This window comes from Phytophthora parasitica (assembly GCF_000247585.1).
Source record: "Phytophthora parasitica INRA-310 unplaced genomic scaffold supercont2.18, whole genome shotgun sequence".
Taxonomy (NCBI): Eukaryota; Oomycota; class Peronosporomycetes; order Peronosporales; family Peronosporaceae; genus Phytophthora; species Phytophthora nicotianae.
Window position 1 is genome coordinate 819,488 of NW_008649004.1, and position 26,769 is coordinate 846,256.

The 26,769-nt window shown below is 50.6% G+C and overlaps 9 protein-coding genes across 10 annotated transcripts; 4 read left to right on the plus strand and 5 right to left on the minus strand.

Moving 5' to 3' along the window:
* The first annotated feature begins 314 nt into the window (after nucleotides 1–314).
* On the plus strand, nucleotides 315–1,458 carry PPTG_09634 (hypothetical protein). Its single transcript, XM_008904652.1, has 2 exons — nucleotides 315–1,063; nucleotides 1,140–1,458. The coding sequence occupies exons 1-2, from the start codon at nucleotides 377–379 to the stop codon at nucleotides 1,296–1,298; spliced, it is 846 nt and encodes a 281-aa protein (XP_008902900.1). The 5' UTR covers nucleotides 315–376; the 3' UTR covers nucleotides 1,299–1,458.
* Nucleotides 1,043–2,364, minus strand: PPTG_09635 (hypothetical protein). Its single transcript, XM_008904653.1, has one exon. It carries the CDS (start codon nucleotides 2,078–2,080, stop codon nucleotides 1,391–1,393), a length of 690 nt encoding a protein of 229 aa, XP_008902901.1. The 5' UTR covers nucleotides 2,081–2,364; the 3' UTR covers nucleotides 1,043–1,390.
* A 611-nt stretch (nucleotides 2,365–2,975) lies between these two features.
* Nucleotides 2,976–15,797, plus strand: PPTG_09636. Of its 2 annotated transcripts, XM_008904655.1 has the most exons (2): nucleotides 2,976–13,509; nucleotides 14,692–15,797. In XM_008904655.1, the coding sequence occupies exons 1-2, from the start codon at nucleotides 3,186–3,188 to the stop codon at nucleotides 15,531–15,533; spliced, it is 11,166 nt and encodes a 3,721-aa protein (XP_008902903.1). In that variant the 5' UTR covers nucleotides 2,976–3,185; the 3' UTR covers nucleotides 15,534–15,797. The 2 variants fall into 2 exon arrangements, with proteins under 2 accessions (XP_008902903.1, XP_008902902.1); XM_008904654.1 differs by having other exon boundaries at nucleotides 2,976–15,797.
* On the minus strand, nucleotides 15,593–17,302 carry PPTG_09637 (hypothetical protein; the record flags this gene model as incomplete). The annotated part of the gene is made up of 1 exon (XM_008904656.1): nucleotides 15,593–17,302. The coding sequence occupies one exon, from the start codon at nucleotides 17,300–17,302 to the stop codon at nucleotides 15,593–15,595; it is 1,710 nt and encodes a 569-aa protein (XP_008902904.1).
* A 349-nt stretch (nucleotides 17,303–17,651) lies between these two features.
* Nucleotides 17,652–19,613, plus strand: PPTG_09638 (CMGC/CDKL protein kinase; the record flags this gene model as incomplete). Its single annotated transcript, XM_008904657.1, has 2 exons — nucleotides 17,652–17,689; nucleotides 17,768–19,613. The coding sequence occupies 2 exons, from the start codon at nucleotides 17,652–17,654 to the stop codon at nucleotides 19,611–19,613; spliced, it is 1,884 nt and encodes a 627-aa protein (XP_008902905.1).
* Nucleotides 19,520–21,425, minus strand: PPTG_09639 (hypothetical protein). The gene has a single exon (XM_008904658.1). It carries the CDS (start codon nucleotides 21,378–21,380, stop codon nucleotides 19,683–19,685), a length of 1,698 nt encoding a protein of 565 aa, XP_008902906.1. The 5' UTR covers nucleotides 21,381–21,425; the 3' UTR covers nucleotides 19,520–19,682.
* Nucleotides 21,426–21,613: 188 nt separating this feature from the next.
* On the minus strand, nucleotides 21,614–21,985 carry PPTG_09640 (hypothetical protein; the record flags this gene model as incomplete). The annotated part of the gene is made up of 2 exons (XM_008904659.1): nucleotides 21,614–21,745; nucleotides 21,809–21,985. 2 exons carry the CDS (start codon nucleotides 21,983–21,985, stop codon nucleotides 21,614–21,616), a joined length of 309 nt encoding a protein of 102 aa, XP_008902907.1.
* Nucleotides 21,986–23,968: 1,983 nt separating this feature from the next.
* PPTG_09641 (hypothetical protein) lies at nucleotides 23,969–24,632 on the minus strand (the record flags this gene model as incomplete). The annotated part of the gene is made up of 2 exons (XM_008904660.1): nucleotides 23,969–24,497; nucleotides 24,568–24,632. 2 exons carry the CDS (start codon nucleotides 24,630–24,632, stop codon nucleotides 23,969–23,971), a joined length of 594 nt encoding a protein of 197 aa, XP_008902908.1.
* Nucleotides 24,633–25,662: 1,030 nt separating this feature from the next.
* On the plus strand, nucleotides 25,663–25,920 carry PPTG_09642 (hypothetical protein; the record flags this gene model as incomplete). Its single annotated transcript, XM_008904661.1, has 1 exon — nucleotides 25,663–25,920. One exon carries the CDS (start codon nucleotides 25,663–25,665, stop codon nucleotides 25,918–25,920), a length of 258 nt encoding a protein of 85 aa, XP_008902909.1.
* Between the last annotated feature and the right edge of the window lie 849 nt (nucleotides 25,921–26,769).

Here is a 26,769-nt window from a genome sequence, read left to right on the forward strand (position 1 = left end):
CAGAGGTGCGAGGTAGGTTAGTTTGTTGCGCAACCAATCGCTTAGATGCTGCTGCCATCGCGAGCCTTCTAAAAGGCTTTATTTTACTGGGAATACCTCAGAATGAGGTAATAGACAGCCCTCAACGGATTAATTCTACGGTACTGCGTAAGCGTAACCTCGGTCGACATTCGTACGACATTAATGTAAAGATGGAAAATCTGTTAACAAAATTTGTTGCTGAAAGAGGACTATACATAATTCTCTTTGGGGGGGGGGGGGGTATTCCCAGTGTAAGTCGCAGACGATCTAGTTTGTCCCTTGTATAGGGGATTGCGTTCCGTATAGAGGGTATTGTGAATAAAAGTTGATAACGTTACTGTAGCACTGGCCAATCATGCCTATTGTTTGCAGCGCATGTCAAGCTTCGAGCAAGGCGCTGTCTCGCTGTGGCCAATGCAAATGGACGGCGTACTGCTCCAAGAAATGTCAGAGAGACCACTGGAAGGCTGGGCATCGTCAAATATGCTCCAAGCTGAAGGTATGTCGACGATTCCGGGACCTAGAGCGGCAGTGGTGGGCGACTCGACCGTCAGATGAGCTGCAGACGTTCGTGGTGCAATTTGGTTTGCAGCCTGAGTCGATGGCTTTCTTCGGAGAAGTTTTATTCCTACTCTGTGGACTCAAGGCGTGCGTGTTGCTGTCCAATCTGCCCCCGATGTGGCGCCAAAGCTTCGCGAACGACGTGGTGCTTGCCAGTGGAATCTTGGAGTTTATAGACTCAACTACCGGCCCATCACCAGCTAGTTTGATAGCACTATATTCGGTCAGTACTCGACTTAAGACACCAGCAGAATACGAGCTCACGGGCGACCTTGTGCTGGGTAATACGAAACACAACGAATTTGCACTAGCAGAGCGAACACTCCATCTTGCCGCTGCGACTGTAGACGCGACTAGTAGTGTGCAATTGGCTACGACGGACACAGCCATGTTGGGGCTGGTGCAGGAACACGAATTGGCACGGATTTTGGGCTATCCGGTGGCGTTGAGCGAGTGCAATGAAGATGCAGCAATGATCGAGGTGAGAATGGCATATCCGATGGATTGAGCTTTCGATTCGTGATTGCACTTACTCTTGTTTGCTTAATTTTATAAAGGTTGGGTATTTTCTCGAGGAGGGACAAGAGCGCGTACTGTTGACGTCTTATTGCGCCATGGCGACACCTCAGCACAAGCAACGCATACAGCAGCATTTTCAGCGATATCGAAGTTGCAGTACAGGACTTCAGCTTACGCTACAGACGTCACAGATCTAGGCATACTACTGGTGTTGACGAAATACTGAGGAGGAGACGGTGTCGCTACTCGCTCGGTCGAGCATGGATTGGGAATGATAAAGATTCGCAGCCTACTGCATTAATACCTGCTGTGCGTTCGTGGCGTCATCGAGTCTGCGAAGATATTTCCTGATCTCCCTGGCCTCTTTTTCGATTTCGCGCAGCCTCTTTTTGGCCTTTTGTCGAAGGTTTTCCACGCGCGCGCGCTCTGCTTCTGCATCTTGTCCTTGGACAGGTTGCTGTTGAAAGTTCCCAGCGTGAGGTGCTGCTCCTGCCACTTGAGCTACAGGTTCGCAGCCTACCGCCTCCCCCTCGTCTGGACCCTCCCGTTCCTTCTGGAAGCGCAGCCCGTGGCGTTTCATGAAGCGAGTAAGCCACCCGACCGACAAATTATGGGGCGGTGGGTTTTCCATCGTGTCGAGGATTTCCCTGGCTCTCGCGTGCAAGATGCGTCGCGTTAGCCTCATTCCGCGCGCCTGAGAATCTTCGACGTAGTGCTCCAGTCGATTTTCGAGTTCCTTCGAGCGTACGCAAACTCTGCGGCCTTTAGCCGTCACATTGCCACTGACTCGCTTGGCCTCGATGTCGGCGGCCGCATTAAGGATGTTGCGGATGGTCTGGCGCGTCGGCGGCACTGACAGCTCGAAGTGATCCTTGGCCCACAGCGCCAGCTGCGTGTAGTTGACGGCCGGCTCGCGCCGGTGCTGCGCGATTAACTCGCACTTCTGCTCGATGGTTAACCACTTGCCTTTGGTGCTCATTTTCGGCGATTCTCTAAAAAGTAGACTAATCTCTTGAAAAGGGGATTGATCGGTATAGAGGGGATTGAGAAAGGTAGCGCAAAACACGTCAGCGCAAAGCTTCAGGAAGGCGCCGCGAAGGCGTTGACGTGCTGTGGTCAATTCGACGGCGTGGTCGTCGCGAGCGATGCATTGTTGAATGCGTGGCACCGAAAAATCAAGACGAGATCTTTCGTGACGACAATGGCACAAACAATGCCAAATTCTTCTTTGGTTGCCGTCATCTCCACCGTCTACATCGGTGCTGCTCTGTTGGAAGCTTATTCAGGTCGGGATATTTTGCTGGTGAGCAGAATACATGTATGAAATAGGAACGCTTTGGGCTCCTACCATGTCTACTACAGACTATCCAGGATATCTGTTGTGTGGAAGACGGCAAGCAAGAAAACGAGGAAGGCTGCCACTGTGACAGCGCCTGCAGTGCCACCATCCATCATTCCAATCTAACGCGAGTATTACATGGCGCTAAGAAGACAACACTTCTCATCGAATGCAACATGCTCATTCGAAAGCAAGGCATGCCGCAAGCTCGCGTAAGTCGCACCGTGACAACGAACAGTTGAACCTGAGCTTTAAAATACCCTGCTGAACCTGGTATTCACTGATGCTACTGGAAATGACAGGATATTCTATTGCACAGCTCCAGTAAAGATAAAAATGAGAAAAGTGGCATGATACCTTAATTTATATCAAATTACGCAGTCACAGCTCAGTCTCTTGCATTCCACCCGGGACATTTCGGCCAATTAACACACGCGCGTCTGCTGTAACCCAACTGCCGTTGACTTGCTTCCAGTATGCCATGGCAGAGGCAGGTGCAAAGAAAAGAAGTTCGCAATGGCCGGTCATTTCGAGGGGCTGGGTCTCAGCTGCTGTGGTCTGAACGTCAGTCGTGCAGACAGAGAGACACAACTGGACGCCCCCACTTCCGCTTCCTCTTGGCGCCGCCCAGCTCGGCCAAGGAAGGCAAGGGGATTAAAACACCTCACGAGGTTGCGTACGGCCGTTTCATTCCAAGCGCCGTATCCGCCACGACCGCCACTCTCTCTTTAGCCCACGCGCCATCATGAGCGCGTCCTGGGACTCGGATCTGTCCTCGATCATCGAGAAGACCAACAACAACCTCAAGCTACTGCGCAAGATCGGCGACAAGCCGCAAGTGCGATCGCCCGATGTGTCTGTGACTGCTGCTGGCCACCCGTCGGCCCGCCCTCGCGCGTTTGTCGGCGCTCAAGATGACGCCGGGTCGACCTCGTCGCGTGGCTCGGCCCGCCCTCGCGCCTTTATCCGTGGCGATGACGACACAAGCTCCATGGGCTCCCACGGGTCTGCGCGTCCCAAGGCTTATGTTCGAGGGGACGACGATACGGGCTCTATGGGCTCGCACACGTCTGGCCGTCCCAAGGCTTTTATCCGCACGGACGACGACTCGGGCTCCGTGTCGTCAAGAGCTTCGGCCAGACCCAAGGCCTTCATCCGGCCCGATGATGATGCGGGTTCTGCGTCCTCCAGAGCTTCGGCCCGACCCAAGGCCTTCATCCGCGCGGACGATGACAGCGGTTCCGTGTCTTCAAGAGCCTCGGCCAGACCCAAGGCCTTTATCCGAGGAGATGACGACACGGGCTCCATGTCGTCGCGCTCCTCTGCTCGGCCCAAGGCTTTCGTCCGCGGCGACGACGATACTGGATCCATGAACAGCAACCAGGGCCTCGGCCGCTCCCGTCTTGACTCTGGCAGCAGCTCCGGCCGCCCGCATGTGGGTATCGCCGGTGGCGGCGGCTTGACGGCCGCCATGTTGCAGCAACATCGGGCCACTGCCGCTGGTGGCACTGGCCTGGGAATGGCCGACTTGAATGCACAACGCTCACGCTTCGACCTGGACGAGACGCGCTCCATGAGTGGCGTGTCGGCCTCCCGTCTCAGACGTCCGCTTGGTGCCAACGGCCGCGTCCCGCACGCTCGGCCACTTGGTGCCAGCATGGGCCCTCGTATTCGTGTTCCCGACGCCGACATCCCCAGCGACATCCCGAACCACGTGGTGGACGAGATCAAGAAGAGTCTGGAGACTCATTTCGCCTCTCGCAATGGCGCAGTGGACAAGAAGGTGGCCGACTTACGTACAGACGTGGCCGGCCTGACTACACAGACATCCTCGCTCAGCTCGCAGATCTCGGAGCTGCGCGACGCTGTACTGGTGTCTGCTAACAGCGCATCGTCGGCCAACGCCCCGGCCATCTCGGACCCGAAGATCTTTGCCAGTGTCCAAGCCAATGCCGCAGCTATCGCTCGCCTTGAAGAGCACAGCGCTGACCTGTTGGGCCGGAAAGTGAGTGTGGACCGCGAGCTGGCGGAACTCGGCTCTCGAGTCAAGTCGATGTCGTCCGCGACCATGAAGATCTCGACGCTGGAGGACAACATCGAGGCGCTCGTAGCTAACCGACAGAAACAGGAGCAAGGATTGTTCAAGCTTGCAGACAGAGTGCAGCTGATGCATCGCCAGATGGGCAGTCTAGTGGACATGAAGGCTGTGGAGAACTTGCTGAGCATTCGACTGACGCGCGAGTTCCGTGAGATGGAGGATCGACTGGCCCAGAATGTCATGCGCATGGCGGAGAAGATGGAGCAGAAGGTGCAGAGCATGGAGAAGCAGTCGTTCTCGCAGCGTCAGGAGAGTCTGGCCGCGCTCAAGAACGATTTGACGGACGACATTCAGCGTCTCCAGAGCTCGGCCCTGCGTAAGAGCGACTTGGTGCCGCTTCAGAACGCTCAGACGCAGAGCAAGGAGGATCTGGCCCAGTTGTCTAGTGCCTTGGACCGTCAGGAGAAGAAACTGCAGGACGCCAAGGTGGCTAACTCCACACTGCGTGACGAGCTGGCCGATGCTCGCACGGAGCTGAACAAGGCACTACAGAGCCAGCAACGTAGCGCTTCGGCCCTGCTGGAAGAGAAACTGGAGCAGATCACGACCAAGAACAAGGAAAAATCCACCAAGTTTGACGACCAGCTGTCGGAGCTGGCCAAGAAGCAGAAAAAGCTCGAGGAGGCCACGAAAACGCTGCAGGAAACGATGACCCAGGTGAAGGCCGAGGCCGGCCAGCGCTGGAGCCGCAGCTCGGCCGACAGGGAGGAGGAGAACGACAAACTGCGTCAACGTCTGGCCCGCTCTGTCGCTGAGCTTGAGGCTCTGGCCACCACCAAGGCCGACGTGGAGCGTCGCTTTGCTAGTGAGGAGCAGCAGTTCCAGGCGAGATTGAAGGAGCTTCGTACGACGCTGACTGAGACGGAGAAGCAGAAGGAAGCGCAGCGCCTGGAACTTATGCAGAAGCTGCAAGAGGAGAGCAAATTGATGGGCGTGGCGCAAGGCAAGAACTCGCTGTTGGAGACCTTGTTGGCTCGTGAAAAGGCTGAGAACGAGGAGAAGAACGAGCTGGTACGTAAGTCCAAGAAGGAAGTGACCGAGGTTCGCGAGCAGATCCGTAATCTGGAAAGTGAGAAGGAGAAGAAGGTCCGTCAGTTGACGTCGGAGCTGCAGGCCAAGCAGACGCAGGTTGGACTGCTGACCAAGACTCTGAAGCGTATCGAAACGGCTTCGGCGAAGATGCTGGATCTGTCCAAGCGGGAGGCCAAGACTGTGCGTCGTGTGAAGGCTACGAAGGAGCATGAGTTGTTCATTGCGCAGCTGAAGCTTAAGGAAATGGAGCGTGTGGCTCAGGCTCTGCAGAATGGCGACGAGATGAAGAAGCAGGCGGCGCTTACTGCTGCCAGCACGGAAGAGCGCAAGGAACTGGAGAAACTGCTGCTTGAGAGCCAACTGGAGAAGGACGAACTGAAGCAGGAGCTGGAGGAGATGACGGAGGAGTTCAACGCGGCCAAGGAGAGTCAGAAGGTGATCATGGAGGACACCATCACCAAGCTATCGAGCGACTACGACGAGAAGATCAGCGATCTCAAACAGCAGATCTCAGACAAGGAACAGGCCATGCGTCAACTGCGCGACACGCTTGTGGAGAAGAGCAACTTGGACGCGCTTGAAGACGAGTTGGCAGCACTCAAGGACGAGAAGAACGACTTGCTGGAGCAGATCCAGCGCGCCCAGATCGAGCACGAGCGTGTGACGCTCAAGACTGAGACGAATCTACGTCTGGAGCATGCGACGGAGTTCGCTGCGATGAAGTCCAAGTACGAGGAACGTATCTCGGAGCTTGAAGCCGCTAAGACTGAGCTTGAAACGACCAAGGCGACGATCGCAGAGCTGGAGAAGTCGCTGGAGGAGCAGGAAGCGCTGCACCAGCGTGAAGTGTCGACTCTGACGACTGAGATTAAGGAGGCTCGTGCCAAGATTGACGAGTGCACAGCCCAGATTCTGGACCTTGAAGAGACGAAGACTCGTCTGGAAGGCGAGGTCTCTCAGATGGAGGCTAACATTGGCGGTGCATCGGCCGAGAAGGAAGAAGAACTGGAAGCGATCAAGAGCCAGATGCAGGCTGAAGTCGAGAAACTTCGTGCTGAGCTCGCCGAAGTGTCGAGTGCGCTGGAGGAGAAGCAGACGCAGCTCAAGGAGGCAAAGCAGTCGGATGAAGCCAACCGCCAGCGTCTGGTGGAGATGGCCATGGCTCAGGAAGAGATGCAGAGTCGCTACGTTGCCCAGATCGACTCGCTCACATTGAAGCTCAACCAGGAGCGTGAGAGCTCTCGTGCTCGTGAACAGGACTTGGAAGACACAATTGACAAGCTGAATGCTGACGTGAAGATGCTCAAGACCGAGTCGAGCAAGGAGCTGGAGGCTGCTCGTGCTGAACTGACCGACCAGATGACCGAGTTGACGACGACACTGAAGGCTTCGCAGTACCGAGAGCAGCAGTTGCAGTCGCGTCTTAAGCGTATTCTGGAGGAGCTGGTGCAGGCCGCGAACGCCTCGGGAGAGAACGAAGTGGCCGAGGATACAGAGATGAGCGACGACGAGGCCATCACGCACCACCTAGACACGTTGTACGCCACGCACCGCCGCACTGCGCACGAGTTGGAGCGTCTCCAGGCCGAGTACGAGTTGACTGTGAAGCAGGCGGCTGCCGACAGCGCTACTGCTCAGGAGCTGGACAACCAGGTAAAGGAGCACGTAACGCAGATCAAGGAGCTGGAGTCGGTCGTAGAACAGCTTCGTGAAGAGCTGAAGGAGCAGTACCACAAGTCTGCTATCATCGCCAAGGGGTCTGACGAGTTCAGTGAAGAGATGGCGTCTCTGCGTGAGGAGAAGCGTCAACTGGAGCGTCAGCTGCAGGAGGAAGAGAAGGACCGTGAGAAACGCGAAGTGTCGTACCAGAGGAAAACGGAGATGAAGGAACGAGAAGTCGAGGAGCTCCGGAACGAGAACAAGACGCTGACGGCTGCTGTGGCTGCTGTCCGCGAGAAGATCCGTGCAGTTGAGAACGTCAAGTACAACGACCTGGGCGAGCTGCAGAAGCAGCTCAAGGACCTTGAAGAACGCACGGCAGCGCTCCAACCGGACGAGAAGAACGTGGCCAACTTGGAGCAGAGCTTCACTGCTACTCGTCAGGAGATTGTGACGCTGACTGCTGAAGTGCAGTCTCTGTACCAGAAGCTAACGGCCTGCTGTGGTATCATGGAGTGGAGTGAGCTTCGTGCCAGTGTCTTTGACGAAGAAGAGAAACTGAGTCGTGTGCGCTCGGAGAATGCTCGTGAATTGGCCAAGGTCCAGTCGGTAGAGCAGGAAGTGCTGACAAATGCTGAGTTCCTGAACGCTTTGCTAGTCGCACATGGATCGACGGGAGGCGATGAAGACCTGCTGAATGATTTCCGATGGATGCAGAAGTACGCGTCTATTGCTCCTGAGATTGTGGAGAAACTCCGGAAGGTGGAGTCGCGATTACGAGACGCGGTGTTGGATCTGCCTGATGGTCCGAACACGCAGGCTGCCCGACCTCCTAACTCTCAGAGATCGGCGGTGGACGGCGCTGCGATCGCCCAGGCGCTCGAGAAGGCGAGGGAGGATTACTTTAGTGAGACGTCGGATGCGGCTGACGAAGACAAGCTCGACGTGGATCAGCCTGATGTGGAGCAGGAGGGTCTTGTGGACCAGGAAGAAGGTGCGAGTCATGACAGTGTGGATGTGGATGAGCAGAGTTCAATTGGCGCTATGAGTCATGAGGAATCTGGAACTTGTGCTGATGAATTGGGGGTCGCTGAACATGTTGTGCATGATGAGCAGGAAAGAAGCCGTGAGGAGCAGCTTGATGAAGAGTTGAGCGTCAAGCAGGATAGGAACGATGACGATGTCGATGGACTAGAGTCGGAGACGCCCAAGATTCAGGCCAAGGGCTTTAGTGGCGGTGGCGGGGAAGGCGGCATGGATGAAGTGGAGAGGCTGATGCTGGAGCGCTCTAGTAAACAGGTGAACCCACGTATTGATAATGAATGTGATGATAGTGATGAATTTGCTACAACGAACGTGCATGAGACCGAAGAGCAGTCGGCTGCAGTAACTGATGAGTATGATTCAAACACTGAATTTGTTGAGCAAGCTGAATTGAGCGCAGTGGAGGGGAATGAACTGGATCCACTTGAGGAGAGTTCGTTTGACAATGCCATGATTTCGGCGTTAGAAAGTAGAGAATCCTCCTACTCAACGTTGAGCACGCATGCAGTCAAGGTAAATGAGGTAGAAGCTGATCTGTCCGACTCGGAAAGTCACGTTGTGCCGGACGCTATTGCGGAGAGCTCGTTTGAAGACTCGAATGATGAAGCCAGAGATACTTGTGACCCTGTAGCGGATAATGCTTCGGTAGAGTTGACACCGGCTGCTCATAATTCTGATGGCGATGCAATTTCTGGCGGTGAGGTTTCTCTCGAGAGTACCAACAAGCCAGAGGTTGTTGCCAATGTTAAGGACACGACATTACCTTCAGAGCAACCATCGTCAGGTACACTAAGTTCTTATCAAGCTGAGGTGCGAAGTGACGAAAAACTTGATCAACTTGAAAGTAATGAGCTAGGAGAGTCATCGGAAAGCACGACTGCGTGTACTGCTGGTGTAGGTAATGCATTGAAGGAATCGGTAACTAGTGTGGCAAATAATGAGCTGGAGAACTCAGATGATGAGGAAAACACATTAGAAGGAAGTTTACGAAGGGTGAGGAGAGTTGTGATTGAGCAGGAAGAGGATAATGAACTGTCGTCGACTTTGAGGAGACCTACATTGGCAGATTCGGATGAAGAGGAGCATTGTTTAGAAGAATCCGTGGAGAACGTCGAGTCCCATTCTCTTCATAAGGATAATGGCTTGGAGGAATCAACCGTCACCTTAGACCGAAGCGCCTTAGTTGAGGAAAATGAACTGGAACAATCCGCGCCAAGTATCGTGAGTGATGAAATAAATGCCTTGGAAGAATCGACATCAAGTAGGCAGAGTAATGAAGACAAGGCGTTAAATGACATAATTCCGAGGATGAACAAGGTTGAGATTAAGCAACTTGATGCGAGTAACTCATTAGAAGAATCATCTGCAAGTATGAATGAGGATACTGCTGCGGACAACTTACACACCTACGAAACCAGTGTGCTAGAAGAATCATCATCAAACGTGGATAACACGGCAGAAATACATGAAGATGGGGAGGATAGCGTTTTGGAAGAGTCCTCCTCAAGTCTGGCAAGTGAGTTACAAAGGAATAACAGTGAGAATTGCCCTGATAGAGCCTCAAGTAGACAGACGTACGATGATTCTCTAGCAGTGCAGAGTGACGACGACGACAATCCCTCTGATCGAGGCGCAGTAGTTAATTCACCGCTCGATAATTCATTCGACACAGACATACAGCCACATATCGACGACGAAGCTGATATACGTCGTGAAGCAGAGCCGATTAAGCATCAAGAAGACGAAGACGAGTGCTCCGAAGAGCAACTTCGAGCTGCAGAATACTCGCTGGATAGACAGTCAGCACCAGAAAGCTATGACGAAGATGCCGGCATCATTGAATCTACTCCTGCTCCAGCAATGGCTCACCGCACGGAGGACGATGACAGTTCAGAAGAGGAGACGATTCCTGTGCAAACTCAACCGACAACGGCGGTGACCCTCAGCCGATTTGGCATGCGCGCGCGTCACTTACACCTTGAAGAAGACGATGAAACAGACGCAGTTGAACGCTTACTTCTGAATCAAAATGCTTCCATCATGCAAAACACGCAGCAACAGTACGATCGGTCCACCAGACCTTCAGCTACGAATGATGATGACGAGTTTGGAGAATCTTCCTTGCAGTCACGAGGTGATGACCACGAAGAGATTGGAGAGGATTCTATTTGGTCACGTGAAGGCCCCGATAAGTGTGAAGACAAATTGACTAGGTCACGTGATAGTGCAACCGATGAGCAAGCGATCAATAACAAAGAATCACTCACAGGTGTGGTGAGGGACACGCTCGCGGATGAATACCAAGATGGCCATACATCGGAAACAATGTCGTCTACTATGAGGAGGGCAGTTGCTGAGGAAAAGTCGTTAGAAGATTCTGCTACAAGTTTAAAGAATACCGAAGCCAAGTTCATTCTCGACGATAACGAATTGGGACAATCAGCAGCAAGTAGTGCGAGTGGTGATCACGCGGAGGATCTGGAAGACTCAACATCAAGTATGCGGAGTTTCTCGCAACGTGACGGAGACAATCACCTTGATGATCGCAATGCAGCAGATGACGTACATACCTACAGAACCGATGCATTGGATGATCCACTGGAAGAATCTGAAGGCAGCGTGGAGAAAGTTGGACCGATTGAACCACTTGATGAAGGTGGAGCGCTTGAATATTTCTCATCAAGCTTGGGTAACTCCGCATTTGGGTATGAAGGGGGCGACGGTAGCGCTTTCGAAGAGTCATCATCAACAAGTCTAACAAGTGAAAAGTCTGACGATGATAGAGCCTCTAGTAGACGTAGGCACGAACTGCAGAGTGACATGGCCAATGATCACGGCGCAGTAGTTATTTCCAGGCCGAATCAACTCGAAAGTTCATTTGACGCTGATGTGCAATCAGTTTCCGATGACGAAGCTAGTTCAGAGGTATCCATACAGCCGGTTAAGCGCCAAGAAGGTGAAGATAAATGGTCTCAAGAGCAAGCAGAACACTCGCTACATAGACCGATAGTTCGAGAAGACGATCGCGACGCAGATGTCCGTACATCAACCATGACATTCCTGTTGGAGAAAGACGACAGCTCAGAGGAGGAGACGATGCCTGTGCAAACTCAACCGATAACTGCAGCGAGTTTGAGCCGATTTGGCATGGCTACCAGTCATCTACACCTAGAAGAAGACGATGAGATGGACGATATTGAACGCCTGCTGTTGGATCAAAGTGCGTCCAGCATGCAAAAGTCACATCGACAATCTGGTCGATCCACTAGACCTGCTGCTGCGGACGATGAGTTTAAAGGGTCTTCTTTGCACTCACCAGGCGAGTTTGGAGAGGATTCCTTTCGCTCACGTAAAGGAACCGATGAATTTGAAGGCAGATTGAGTAGGTCAGGGGACAACGAGTTCGATGAACAATTGGTCCTCGACAAAGAATCGTCTATAGGCGTGAAGAGAAACACACTTGTTGACGAAGATGTAGAGGACAATACAGCGGGAGTATTTTCGTCTACTATGCGGAGGACAGCATCAGAAAACGTAGCTGATGATGATAATTCGTTAAAAGAATCTCCATCAAGCTTAAAAAATGTCGAAACCAATGAGGATAACGAATTGGAACAATCAGTACGTAGTGCGAGTGGTGATCACGCAGAGAATCTGGAAGAATCAACATCAAGTATGCGGAGTATCACGCAGCGTGACGAAGAAAGTGAGCTCGATAAGCAGCTTGATGCACATAACGCAGCTGGTGGCGTACACACCAATACATTGGATCATTCACTGAACGAATCTGAAGCAAATGAGGAGAGAGATGGATCGATGGAGCCATTTGATGAGGCTGGAGCGCTTGAACATTCCACATCAAGCATGGATAACACCGCCGTTGAGTATGAAGGGGATGACGATAGCGTTTTGGAAGAATCATCGTCAAGTCTGGTCTCAAGTAAGCACGCGCACAATGAACTGCAGAGTGGTGAGGACGACGATCACCACCCAGTAGTTATTTCCAGGCCAAATCCATTCGAAAGTTCATTCGACGCTGATATGCAGTCAGATTTCGATGATGAAGCTAGTTCAGAGATATCTACACAGCCGGTTAAACGCCAAGAAGGAGGTAAGGAAGAAAAGTCTGAAGAGCAGCTTCGAGTGGGTAGACCGGTACTAGCAGAGGACGATCACGATGCAGATGAAGACGAGAGTTCGGAAGACGAGGCGATGCCTGTTCAAGCCCCGATATTGTCAGCATCACTGGGTCGATTTGGCATGGCTACCCGACGTCTACACCTAGAAGAAGATGATGAAATGGATGATATTGAAGGTCTGCTATTGGACCAAAGTGCATCCAGCATGCAACAGAGACGACAACAACCTGGCCGGTTCGGTAAAGAAACAACTACGGACGATGACGATGACGAGTTTGATGAAAATACCATTCGTTCACGTGAAGACGAAGAGAATTCGTTAGATGAATCAGCTACCTTGAAAAACGTTGACACCAGGTCTCTCCATGAGGATACCTTGGCCTTGGACACATTCGCCATCTTAAACCGAGACACTTTAGCTGAAGAAGAGGAGCAATCCGCAGCGAGTATCACAAGTGGAGATCGACTTGAGGATAGTAATGCCTTCGAAGACTCGATATCCAGTAATACCGCAGAAGCATATCAATACGACGAAGGTAGTGCTTTAGAAGAGTCCTCATCAAGCCGGTCACGGGAGACTTACAATGAGAATCTCACACATAGAGCCTCAAGTGGACGAAACACGCACGATGAATTTCTCGCACCACAAAATGGCGACGACAGTCGTGCTGATCAAGCCGCAGCTGTCAGTTCCCAGCCTAATGTACTTGAGAGTTCATTCGACGCAGACATGCAGTCAGATAGTGATGAAGAAGTAGCAGAACGTTCGATGGGAGACGATCACGACACTGAAGACACCGTTGAATCTGCTTCTACTAAACCAATGTCACTCCGCATGGAGGAAGACGAAAGTTCAGATGAGGAAACGATGCCTGTGCAAACCCAACCAGTATTGTCAACACGCTTGAGCCGATTTGGTATGAGTACCCGTCGCCTAAATCTTGAAGAAAGTGATGAAATGGATGAGATTGAACGCTTGCTTTTGGACCAAAGTGCATCCAGCTTGGAAAAGAGACAACAACAGTCTAGCAGATTCCCTAGATCTACGGCTATGGATGATGACGATGAGTTTGGAGAATCATCTCTGCAGTCACGAGGTGATGACGACAACGAGTTTGGTGAGAACTCCATTCGTTCCCGCGAAGACAGTGAGTATGAATCCGAGTCAACTAGGTCACGTAGTAACGAATATGAACGAACGGTCCAACACGACGAAGAAACACGACGCCAACAAGATAATCGATTCACTGGACTTAGTAGACACCATTCCAGCGAAGACGCCGGTGAGTTTGGGGAAATATCCCGAGAGTCAAATGGCGATGACGATGGCGAGTTTGGAGAGGAAAACGTTAAAGCTATTTCACTCCATGACGACACTGCTTTGGAAAGATCGACCGCCAGAGTAAACGAAGAAACGTTAGGTGACGCTTTTGACGAGGATAATGAGTTGGAACAATCGGCAGCAAGTAAGGCGAGCAGCCATCACGTTGAGGATATTACTGCCATCGAACAATCAACGTCACGCATGCGGAGGGTTGGGCAGCACGTCGAAGACAATGCGTCAGGCTCGAAAGTGGCCACGGCTAAGTTCGATACAAGTAACTCATTAGACGAATCAGCTTCACGTTTTACTTCCACTGATGCTCCACACACCAATGCGTTGCAACATTCAGAAGACGACGACGTCAATGCTTTGGATGAATCCTCATCAAGTCTGGCAAGTAGATCACGAGAATACCATAGCAGGAATTTCCGTGATAAATCTTCAGCTCTGCATTGCGACGACGACGACCATCACCTCGATCGAGTGGCAGATAATTCACCTCAACATCCACTGGAGAGTTCATTCGACTTGCAGTCAGATCTCGAAGATGAAGCTAGTGCAGAGTCCACACAGCAGCTTAAGCACCTAGAAGGTTGGGGTGAGCGGCGTGACGAGCATTTGCATGGTAGATTGGCCGGAGAAGACGAAAATGACGCAGATTACAACGAATCTGCTCCAGCCAGGATACTCCACATGGAGGACGGTGAAAGCTCGGAAGAGGAGACAATGCCTGTGCAAACCCAACCAGTATTGTCAACACACTTGAGCCGATTTGGTATGAGTACCCGTCGCCTAAATCTTGAAGAAAGTGATGAAATGGATGAGATTGAACGCTTGCTTTTGGACCAAAGTGCATCCAGCTTGGAAAAGAGACAACAACAGTCTAGCAGATTCCCTAGATCTACGGCTATGGATGATGACGATGAGTTTGGAGAATCATCTCTGCAGTCACGAGGTGATGACGACAACGAGTTTGGTGAGAACTCCATTCGTTCCCGTGAAGATCCCAACGAGTTTGAAGACGAATCGGCTGCTAGTAGCTCGCTGGACAATAACCGATCGAATCAAATTGATGAAGCACAACGTCAACAAGCTCATCGATTTACTAGACGCACTAGACACCATGGTACCGATGAAGAAGATGAATTTGGCGCTTCGTCCATCCGATCGAGAGCACACCACGACGAGTTCGTCGAGACAACGAAATCTCAAGAGGAAGACGAATTCGGCGAGGCTTCGATCAGATCCAGGTCATGTGAGGAGGATGAATTCGGGGAAGTTTCCCTCACATCTCGTGAAGGCATGCCCATTCAAATGTCTAACGATTCCAGACTACCTGAAGAAGGTAGATTCGGTAGTTCAAGCCGATCCGACGTGCGCGAAACGAACGACCTGAGCCAAGCATTGAGCAGCTTACGGGGTGATCCTGATCTTGTTAGCGCATATCCGCGCGAAGAGAACGAAGATGGATCACGCGAAGAAGAAGAATTTGGCGAGACATCTTTCCATAGCGGATCGTATGAAGACGACGACTTTGGTGAGATTTCAATCCCGCTACAAGAAGATACAGGGATCCCGCCAGCCCCTTCGCGTTTGCTTAGTGCACCCGTTGTCGGGCGCGCTGACAGAGGATTGGTCTACCACGACGGCTTGATGAACTCGCCGTTGAAATCACCAAGAACCACGACGACAGGAGCTCATGATGACAGCACTAATGAGGCAGAACATGACTATATGGATGATTCCTTTGACCTGGACGAGTCGCTGGAGGAGGAAGACGATGAAAGAGACGTATAAGCGTTCGCACCATCTTAACGATCCAATACAAATGCAGTTTAGTATTATACTTGATCTCGTCAGCGACGATAAGCGTTAGCACCGACAAAAGGCGGTGCACCAGGCTCTTGACTTTCGAGTAAAAGCTTCCGGTATCTGTCCTGAGACTCAGCTCCAAGCAGACCGCCGAACTTGACCTGACCGACACCTGATCCCATTGCAACGGCATTCAGCACCTCAGCATCTGCACCTGGTTGTCCAGCTGAAGCCCCTAAGATCACAGCAAGTCCAAGACGCTGGGTGTCCGTGATGGCTTGCAGCAGCCTTGACACTGTCGGGAACTGGTGCGGAACCAGCAATACCGTATTGCAGGCACGTTCTTCACTCAGAGCGGTCAGTCCGTGGCGTTCCACCACCGAACGCCCTACAATTTGAACGCGACAGTTGGGATCACCTCCAAGTCCAACGTTCTCCTTCACTCCACCTTCTTGGGGCTCTCCAGACGCCAACGCACTTCCATCCGAATCATTTTCAGAGTTGTTTAATGCCGCGAAGCTCTTGATGTCGCCGACATCGAACGGATCGATGACTGTCGTGATATCTAGCTCCTTGACGCTACTGCGCACAGTGTTCAGTATCTCGTCACTATTCTTTAACGCACCACTCGACCCAGGCACCCACCGGTCTGTATTGTACGTAAAAGACCGAGGCGTCTCGTTGTCATCTTCATTTTGGGCTGTATCACTATCCGTCCGAATGGGGGGCACAACGAACTCGGACGCAGCAAAGTCTACACCAAAGTCTACACGTAACGGAGAGGCACTCGCAGTCGAGATCACTTGTGCTTCCGAGTCTTCAAGTCGTACTCGAACGTCGTCCAAAGCCGCACGCAGCACGTGGAAAACTTCGTCCAGAGTCTGAAGTTGCGGTGCAAAGCCTCCGAACGCGCCGCGGTTGGTGAACCCAACACCGCGAGTTTCGAGTTGTGTACGAAGTGCAGAATTGAACTCCACAGCGATCTGCAACGCGTCTGCGAAGCTCGCGGCACTCGTCGGTATCATCAGCACTTCCTGTGCGAATAGTTTGTTGGACGCATACTTGCCGCCGTTCACGACGCTGAAGTGCGGCATGGGGACGCACTGGTTCTCCGGCGGTAGTTCTTGTAGCTTGGCCACGTAGTCGTGAAGCGGTAGCTCAGCATATTTCGCTCCTGCCTGACAAATTGCAAGCGAAGTCGCCGCACACACATTACGTCCCAGAGTCGTGTCGAGATCCTGCAGGATAGCGTCGAGTGTGCTCTGATCCGTAGGCTCCAAGCTCACCAGCTTCTCCGTCAGTAATTCCTGTGCTGTAGCTGCAATCTTTGTGAATCCTCGACCACCGTAGCGTAGTTTGCTTGAAGGAATGCTAGCTATCGCATCGTCAATGTCTCGAGTCTTTGCATCGGATTCACGATCCGTGATCCCTCCCGCTTCGGCGGAGCAGCATCCTTCGAAGATTCCTTTGCCTGTATGCAGCCTCACCAGCACTGTAGGCTCTCCAGACGCGTCCAAAGCTTCGCACACTTGTACGAACAAGATGCCGCGCTTGGCCGTTGCCCGTGCGTACAGCAACGACGACAGCATGAGAAACGGGTCTTCCGGTCGAGTGGCCACCACCTGATTGATCACATCGTTCAGTGACGTTTCGAGCGAGTGTTCGGCCACGTAGGCCTCGACCAAGTCTCGCTCTCGCATTTGCTCCTCTTCTTCGTCTTCCTCTTGATCATCACGGTCATGCTGCTGCACCATAGCTCAAATAATTAACAGAGACTTTCGATTGCGACCTTTAAAGATCGAAGATACTTTTTGCCACATGCGACTAGCAAAATGTAGCCACACCGTACCAGTTCATCAGCGTAGAGTTTTGCAACTACCAACTTGATAATTGGCAAATGCTGACATGGAAACAACATGGAAAGCGATAATTTTAGCGCCTTGTGTTTCCAGGCTATCAATACGACGTCGTATTGTGTCGAAAATAATGGAAACGAACTGCTGTCTCTTCGATTCTAAAAAGGACGGAGGGGTTTGAACTGCTTTGGCCAATCCCCCTCACCGACTACGACGGAGTGTCAAGGCTCCGTGCTGGTTGGGCCGCATGGAGAACTATGAGAGTCTCGGCACGATCGGCGAAGGGTGAGTCGGACATCGACATTTACAAGGATTAAGACGTTGAAAGCGCTAAGTAGTTGTGTATTGTTTACTGGACTGCAGAACGTACGGTGTGGTGCTCAAGTGCAGGCACAAGGTCACGGGCCAGATCGTTGCTATCAAAAAGTTTAAGGAGTCGGACGACGATGAGCAGGTCAAGAAGACCGCACTTCGAGAGATCAAGATCCTTAAGCAACTCAAACACGAAAACATTGTGAGTCTACTCGAGGTTTTCCGGATGAAAGGCAAGCTCTATTTAGTGTTCGAGTTCGTGGAAAAGACCATTCTCGAGGAAATCGAGCGGCATCCCGACGGTCTGGACCCGTTAACACTCAAGAATCTCATGTGGCAGCTTGTTCGTGCCATAACGTTCTGCCATCAACACAATATCATCCACCGGGACATCAAACCAGAGAACTTGCTGGTCTCTCGGAACGGCGTGCTCAAGCTCTGCGATTTTGGCTTTGCAAGGCCCCTGGCATCAGCTGGAGCCAAGTACACAGAGTACGTGTCTACAAGATGGTATCGAGCGCCTGAGCTGTTAGTTGGTGATGTATCTTACGGTAAAGCAGTCGATGTGTGGTCCATTGGCTGTATGTTCGCTGAAATCGCCACGGGTTTGCCGTTGTTCCCTGGAGACTCGGACATTGATCAGTTATACCATATTATCCGTTGTCTTGGCCACATCACCTCAAGGCAACAAGATCTCTTTCGAAGGAATGCACTCTACGTTGGTGTTAAATTACCACAATCTAGTGAACTGGAGCCACTCGAAGCTCGGTTCCCAACTATGGACAAAGTATCGCTTGATTTCATCCGACAAACTATCGTGGACGAGCCTCTGGATCGCTGGACATGTGCTGAACTACTCAAACACCCATTCTTCGAGAACTCGCACGAAGCGTTTGAAGCTGAACTACAAGAGGCGATTGCACGGGATCTCAACGATAATGCAGTTAGGAAAAAGCGAGCACGAAAACCTTCTCGAGGGAATGCTCTGGCTGGAGCCATCCCAGTGATGCCAGTTTCTTCATCAACTTTTAATGATCCTTTGACGAATGGCGTCGACACCTGTAAACCACTTGGGAAACTTCTCTTCGCACCTGTGCAGAAGAAAGAGAAGAGCGGTGTGGCAGCTAGTGACAATAGCAATAGTAACGCACACATCGTGTCGCGAAAAACACCGCCGGGGATTGGTTTTGTCCATGGTGGAGCGTACCATTTACCGACACTTCAAGGCGCGATGAACAACTCGTCCAGCTCCAGCTCCACATCAAGTACAGCTACAACTATTAGTATTAACAACATCAACTCGGTCAATTCCGGTGCAGACAGTGGCAATACCAGTCCTCTCTTTTCTCAAAACAAGAAGCTCATGGTGCCGTCAGGAGCGGTTCCTTCCATCTCAGAGCATCACGCAGCTACAAGCTACGGCCAATCTGTACCAGCGGAGCACATGACGTACATCGGTTTACATGAAAATGTCCGCGTTTCCATGACTTCGCATGGGAGTCGATTAGGAGGAACAGGCCCACTTGTTCATCCATACTCGACACCAACGCCCAAGCCACCATCGTCGTATATGAAGAATCCTTACGGAGTACACCAGTCCTCTTCAAAACGTGGAAATGGGAAGAACGGTGGCTCGAGCTTACTCAATTCCATGGACACGTATTCTCCCAAGAGATCGGGGAAAAACTCTCATAATTCCTACGGACATGGCACTGGATGGAGTGGTTCTAAGAAAGGGAATTCCACAGGCGTTGGAGCATCGGGTACTATGTCAAAGGGGACCTCACAACAAGGCCTGTACGCTCCCCCTAGAACATCTCACAGTACAATTCGTGCAGCATTACCACAAGGAACTTTTGCACACGTACGGCGAGAGAATGACGCGCGGAACTTCTAGCCTATGCTAAACGTAATGCCAAGCCACAGTTTTGAACGTAACTTGCGCTATTGACAGCGTATGCTTAATCTAGAGATCAGTCGCGGTGACTTCCTGCTTGAACGCATAGAATTCGTCGATCCACTGGCGAACAAACTTAAGTTCGGTCTTGCGCGCCTCAGTGACAGCAGAAGGGTCCAGTGGGTGCGTGAAGAACAAGTCGAGGTGGTGGGCTCCTCCAGGAACAGGCACAGCCACCACCGAAGGCGAAAGAGACTCAAGCACACCAAGACCCGACCACGGATCGAAGTTCCCGTTGCTGAAGATTATATTGCTGGCAGCACGAAGAGCTTTCATGCCGCCGAACTCGGTCTGAGCCCACCGAGGCTTCAAGTGAACTCCCCACTGTTCGAAACATGCGGCATCGTCCTGAGACTCGTTGACTGCAGTCGCGGGGAAAACATCGTTCACTCCGTCCGAACTCATGGGCATATACAGCTCCGAGCACTCGAGATATCCCCAAAAGTTGCCCTTATGGTCGATTCTGACCTGTTTGGCAGCATCCGAAGTGTCCGACTCGTTGATAGTGTGCACTGGAGCAGCCGGGAAGAAGCAGCTCTCGGTCTTTGTGGCGTTGTAGTATACAGCGATACTCTCGCGGAATGCACTGACCAATGCCGTCTTGTCATCACCGAAATCGCCAGCGAATGGCTCACACGCAGCACGCATCGGATAACCCGGCAGATCCACTTTCCCGTCCATGATGTACGACGTTGGGTACGGATAGTTGCCCATTGCCAAGTCGCCGTACGCCTCCGAGGCAATTGAAATGACGTCGTCGGAGGACTGCAACGAGTCAGTATCACACAGTCGAAGCAGTTCTGTCAGTTCTTTCCGTCCAGTCTTCGTCCTACTCATCTCTACTGCCGTGTTCAATGCACGTCGGAGATTCGGGATACAGTTCTTGGCGGCGCCGGCGTCTTCCGACATATCGAACGTCACGACACGGTTGAATGCCTCGGTGTCTGCTGGGTGATCTGGGTCGCCGAAGAAGTTGACAACTGGTGCCGAACCTGCGATGATACCGTCGATGATGTGCGGGTATTTCATTCTGAACCAGGTGCCCAACATACCGCCGTACGAGCCTCCGAAGCCGATCACTGGGACGTCCGTGCTCAAGTCGCTCTTGAGCTGCTCGATCAGCACTGCGTAGTCGGCCATTGCCTGTTGTGTGGATAGGAATTCCATGTGATCCAACACGTCCAAACCGAATGGAACGGACTTGCCGAAGTAGCGATGCTCGGCGAACACAATGAGCGCGTTGAAGGCCGCCGCGTTCTCCCACATGAGCCCCGTGTGGTTCAGATACAGCGTCACGTCCGCTTCGTTGCCCACGTAGAAGAAGATGGAGCCGTTCGTGGGGTTAAAGTTTTCTGGGGAGCAAACAAAGTACCGCATTTCGAATGTTCCCTCGCTGGATTTACCGTCGGCTCGGAAGTGGTCGAGCGATTGAGTGATGAATTTCTCCTCACAAAGTGACAGTAGATCTCTCGATCCGTCGGGAAGGGTGGGGAACGAGGTGGGGGTGGCTGTAATTGCCTCTTGAGTAGTTAGAGACGGAATCGAAGTGGGGGAGTTGAAAGTTGTTGTTAACGCCAAAAGTGCCAACGCAGCGGAGACCAAGGCAACCCAACCCAATGCAACAGGAAGGGGACGGCGGACGTCACTGCCAATTGCAGTGTATTTGCTGGGCAACATTGGCGAGCGCTCACCCGACGAGAGAGGCATGGGGAAGTCGCTATCAGGGTATCTGGATGAGTGTAGCAAGATCGGATACCGTTGTGATTGGACGCAGTGGATTTGAAGCACTATTGTGAACTTTGAAGATAATCTTGTGTATTTTGAGACTGATACAAGAACGACAAAGCGCGAGTTTGATGATCTGGTTGATTGGAATTATGTGCTACGCAGTCTCAATTCTTGGTCATTCGTTGGTCTTGAATGACGAGAAAACCCAAGTATTAGTACTGCGGGCCGATATTTTTCTTCTTCTCGCCGAATTCGAGGTGCTTGGTGCGTTTGATGGCCATCTGCTTCTTGCACTTGCACGTCTTGCATTCCAAACGCAGGGCGACCTTCTTGGCCGTTTTGGCCTGAAGCAATAACAGAAGTTGGTCGGATGACTCGTAGAGATAAGCTGGGATGAGTCACTGTACCTTCTTGTGGAATATTTCCTTTGTCTGGCCACCAAAACCCTTCTGTTTCGCCGCGTAGCGACGAGCACCCTGAGCCGTTGTGGTGGCCTTGCCGCGCTTGTATTGAGTGACCTTTTGCACGGTGTGCTTCTTGCACTTCTTGCAAAAAGTTCGACGCTCCTTTGGGATGCTTACCATTGATGAAGATGTGATCTGAAAACAACACAATGTGTGACTTCCTATCGTACGGGTACTTTTAATTGAATTGAGAGCTTTACCTCTCTTTCGGTCCGCTTTTACCAGAGTGCTGCTAGATATTGGGGTTCATGTTGGAAAAACTCAGGCAATCCTGCACCTACAGGTAGCAAAACGTTGGTAAACCAACGAGATCCAAACCAGACAGAACAATTCCAGAAAGGGTTTTCTGGAGTACATGTACGATTGCGAGGCTCGTAAAGCCAAAGGGCTAAGTAAACAAATGAGCATCGATAACGTCGCAATTGCAAATCACTGCTGGTCGATTATATTTCAATAGAAATCGACATTTAGTTCTTGATTGTATGTCACGATCATGAACAATAACAAACTTCATTGAAGCATTCACTACTTTCGCGGTTTTCAGAACTGGAAGTGGGGTTGCGCCATACGATGCCGATGCGTCGTAGCCCCAAAGACAGAAGGAGAAAAAGGAAGCTCCCGCCACTTTTGTCTACTCTGGGCAGAACAAGCAAATGGTTAACTAACCCGAACGAATCTGGTTCGCCAAAAGATGTCCTGTGATAGTCGGACGGGTACGGATAGCCGACCCACTTCTCGCTCTACCTTTATCTTATTGGAACAGCCATTTGAACGCGTTTGAATTCTAAACTGATGTCCTTTTCCAAAAACTAAAACTCGTTTGACTTGGAGTATCCCCCCCCCCCTTTCAGGTTTATTCTTTTGAATATGATAAAGGACAGATTTTTGGATCCTAAATAAATTGTATCGCAGAAGTAAACCATTTTACATTTTTCATCGCGATTATCGAGCCGATTGCTATTTCCGGCCAGCCATGATGTCTCATGCGTTTGGTTGTGGTCGTCCGAGACTTTTTTCACAAGGACTTTCGAACGGATATGATTAACCGGAAATATGCATTTGCGCCGTCTGACTCTGTGGTATTGATGCGAGCGGAAAAAAGCTAAAAGGGGGTTATCCTGGACACGCATGACAGGCGATGCACTTCAATATCGTCTCAATGTATACGCCCCACACAGTTCTTTTCCTACATAGTCTTGAAGAGGATAACAAAATGGTGGTAGAAGGTATTTTGGATAGACGAAGTCACCATCGTGCCAAAAACTAGTGAAAGGCGATCGGTTGTTGCCAATTCCCTTTGAGCGATCCCTTTGCTTGTCACTCAGGCTGTTTCGTACATTGGTCCCAATGTGGTCAAATTTGTAAAATAAAAACTTAGTTTGAACCATATTTTGTGACTAAATACACTGTAAATGCATGTTGAAGCTCTGATGGTGCGAGCTCTCAGCTCCAAGCTACGTAGAGTATATTCTGCTCGGAAGGGCCTTGGTTGACACTTTGGATGGATTCCGGCGTCAATTAGCGATATCTTGTAAGTATGGCCTATTTACGTAGTAAAAAATAAATGCTCGTGATCGAAACGTTTCATGTTGCATGACTTTCGTGCAATGCACGAAACCCCTTTTCTTGTCACACAAAAACAAATAAAAAAAATTACCTGTCTTTCGAAATAAAAGGGAAAAATAGCTACTTTTCGTTTAGTCGTTTTTATTATCATTGATCATGTGAGCTTGTCATGCTAGGTAAATGTAGGCCATGCGTTGATCAACGATTAACCCCTTAAGCGCGGGTGCTGACAAGAACAGGATAGGCACCTTCGTAAACCCTCCTGGATGGTATAATAGTTCAAGTTGATTCCAGTATTCCTTACTGAAATCATAATTAAATTTGCGTATATTCTGTTCGCTTTGTTGTTAACCTTTCTACTAATAATTCGCAAAGGTAATGATGATTTGCTCCTGTGACCAATCAAATGGTTCCAAAAATCGAAATTATTTTAAGCATTTCACTCCAACAATGCTGTAACGTGCAAACAGGAAAAATCATGTTTATTTGCTATCGTGGTACCCGTAAAAAATGTTTACTTGCTATCGTTGCTGATACCTACACCACGGTCTCTAACGTTGCCAGTCTTCGGGGCAAACTCGCCATTACGCCACGTAATGTGCCATATTTGACCACAAGTGAGCCCTTCGTTTGCTCGTAGTTTCGCACCTTGTTGCACAAAGTAGCGAGGCCTCTCTTTCCTTCGGAGCATTTGGGGCAGTAGCAAGTGCTTGTGCCACCTCGTTTCTTGTAGCTGGTTTTGTAGATAGAACATACTTTGCATTGACGCTGGCAAACACGCTCCACACCACCGTTCACCCTAGTATCGACAGACTGAACCAATGGGTGATCATGCGTCACAACAATAGATCTGTTCGCAACAGCCGGTGCTGCTTCACTCGCGGTCGTTCTTGTGAAACTGTTAGGGGTCTCGCGAATAAGGTGTTCGTGCAGAATAGTCATGTACTGGTAGTGGCTGTACGGTTTCTTGCTCTGCTTCCCAGCGTTGCACTTGTGCGTGATGTATCCATTTACCAGTGTCATGTTAACGAGTCCAAGGAATAAGCCTTTGTAGTACTTGCGGAATCTAAATCACAACACCGACAAGAACAGCATAAGCGTTTTAATCATATACCCACCCGACCAGCACAACGAACCTGCAAGACATCTGTATGGAGTAAGACTGAAGTCGGAGCTGGTCATGGCGGTCAACACCGCCCATATACTGCAGATATGTGCTTACCACACTCGGGCAAGGAACCGTCGTCGTTGTACTTCTGTTGCGTTCTACAATACATGCAGCTTTAGATATAAACATAGAACTATCAACACGCGCACAAAACTTACTGGTCGTGTTGATCCCAGGTGAAGGCGGTGAGGGCTCGTTCAAGACAAGTTGAATATTGTGACGCTTACAAAAGTCAAGGTCCGCATACACAAAGTCCAGCAAAGCATTCTCCCCGTGGAAGAAGTCCACTCCTTTCGTGCCAGTCTTTACATTGCATCCTGGTTTCACATAGTAAAACCTCATTCATAGAGCCATCACGGTTATTGTTGCTGTGCGGACTGTTTTACATGAATGCAAGATGACCTACCCACCGTCAAGGCCTTGGGCGCGAGCATGCGTCCACTTTTCGGAGCGCAAAAGCCGCCAAACTTGCTTGAACACCATCTTCCGTTGAGGGGTGAGTGGGTGGGGGATTCTTGATTGTATGGTGTACGGCATTTGCTGATTGTTTTTTTAAAATTTGAAATCATATGGTTAGACAACAGTACGATAAGCGTATTGTTAACCAATCACAACCATTATTGGTGATGATATTTGACCAATCATCCTGTTAAATCGATACATGAACTGAATGGAGCTGTTGTTTGCGGATTTAAACTATACTGAAATCAAGTCATGCAATACCTTCCTGTACAGCATAAAGAAGGACAAAAATGTCCGCCGTTGAGGGGTTAATGAGCATCTTTACAACTACAACATGAACGTTGATACGAAGGTTTTTTTTATGTTCCTATACTACTTCAGGACTACTTTTGAATCACAAGGATCCTAAGAGGGTAGGCTCTAACGATGGTTTTATCCTAAAAGTTGCGCAAATAAATCTATCGTAAAGTTTTATTGCCCCCACCCGTTGGTGGTATTATTAGTTTTAACTTCAGGAAGACCTATAATTCTGGTCCAAGGACTTGGTATAAAACCTCAGTTTAACGAAAGGAAACCTTCACTGACAGAAACTTGCAGTACGATGGGGAAGGGCTTAGCGTGGAGCGAGAGCGAGACCATACAGCTTTGCCTGTCGTGGCTGGAGGTATCGGAGGACGCAGTGCGTGGTGCAGGACAGAAGAAGAGCACGTTCAGCAGTCGCTTGTATAGCCATTGGCTGGAAAACAAGAGACCAGAAGACAAGGATCCACGAATGGAGGTCGCGATAATGGGACGATGGAAGAAATTGCAGCCAGAAGTAACGAAGTTCTGCGGTGTATATGCAAAGGGTCACCAGTAGAGAGAGCTCAGGATGGAATGACGCTATGTATCTGGACGCTGCGTTGAAGGTTTACCAAGATCGACACAAACAGCCGTTCGAGTTTCTTGCGGCGTGGAAAGAGCTCAAGGACAAGCCCAAGTGGACCAACAAGATCACATCGGCCTCATCTATTGGGGTCAAGCGAGGTTAAGTGATGTCGCGTCCGTGGAGAGACCAGAAGGCTGCAAAGCAGCAAAGGCGGCTAACGCCAAATCTAAGGGGAATCAAGGAAGCACTGCAGTCCATTCGATTGGGGGTGAAGCTCATCTCAGGTTCGTTGTTGCCACCGAAAAGAAGGTCGCTGTAATGGAGCAAAATCTCCATCTATCTATCTTCTTCCAGAATCCCGCCAGCTACGAGTCACAAAATTTTTACTATGCAGCGAAGAACCATCCTCCCATATTTCTCAATCCCGCTCGTTATTTGCTCTCCTGCCTTTGGTAGACCCGCCGTGTTTGCCCCGCACTGCGCTCGTGTTGTCCACCCCTCCCTCAGGTAACATGTAGGTGAAATAGTACTCTTCTTCCGAGTCGTCGTCGTCCATACTTGACGTCACCAGCGCTTCACTCCTTCGTGAATTTCTGGTAATTCTCTGGATATTTATATCCAGAGTCTTAGATGGGTTCGAGACCCCTCGAAGATCCTATATAAACAAATATTTTTCTGCTTGTGTAATCACTCAAATTTTACTTTCTTACAGAGGGTAAGATTAACCGACGGGATATTTGATGATATCTGATATTCTATGCGAAATTGGGTCAATGTTGACCCAACCGGTGAAGAACGACATTCGTGCGACCTGTCACTAAAGCGACAATCATTTAACAT

Excerpts from the sequence above, each read along its gene's own strand:
- PPTG_09634 (XM_008904652.1), top strand. The coding sequence starts at position 377 with ATGCCTATTGTTTGCAGCGCATGTCAAGCTTCGAGCAAGGCGCTGTCT. Across the intron at positions 1,064-1,139 it reads AAGATGCAGCAATGATCGAG|GTTGGGTATTTTCTCGAGGA; the intron begins GTGAGAATGGCA and ends AATTTTATAAAG.
- PPTG_09635 (XM_008904653.1), bottom strand. The coding sequence starts at position 2,080 with ATGAGCACCAAAGGCAAGTGGTTAACCATCGAGCAGAAGTGCGAGTTA.
- PPTG_09636 (XM_008904654.1), top strand. The coding sequence starts at position 3,186 with ATGAGCGCGTCCTGGGACTCGGATCTGTCCTCGATCATCGAGAAGACC.
- PPTG_09639 (XM_008904658.1), bottom strand. The coding sequence starts at position 21,380 with ATGCCTCTCTCGTCGGGTGAGCGCTCGCCAATGTTGCCCAGCAAATAC.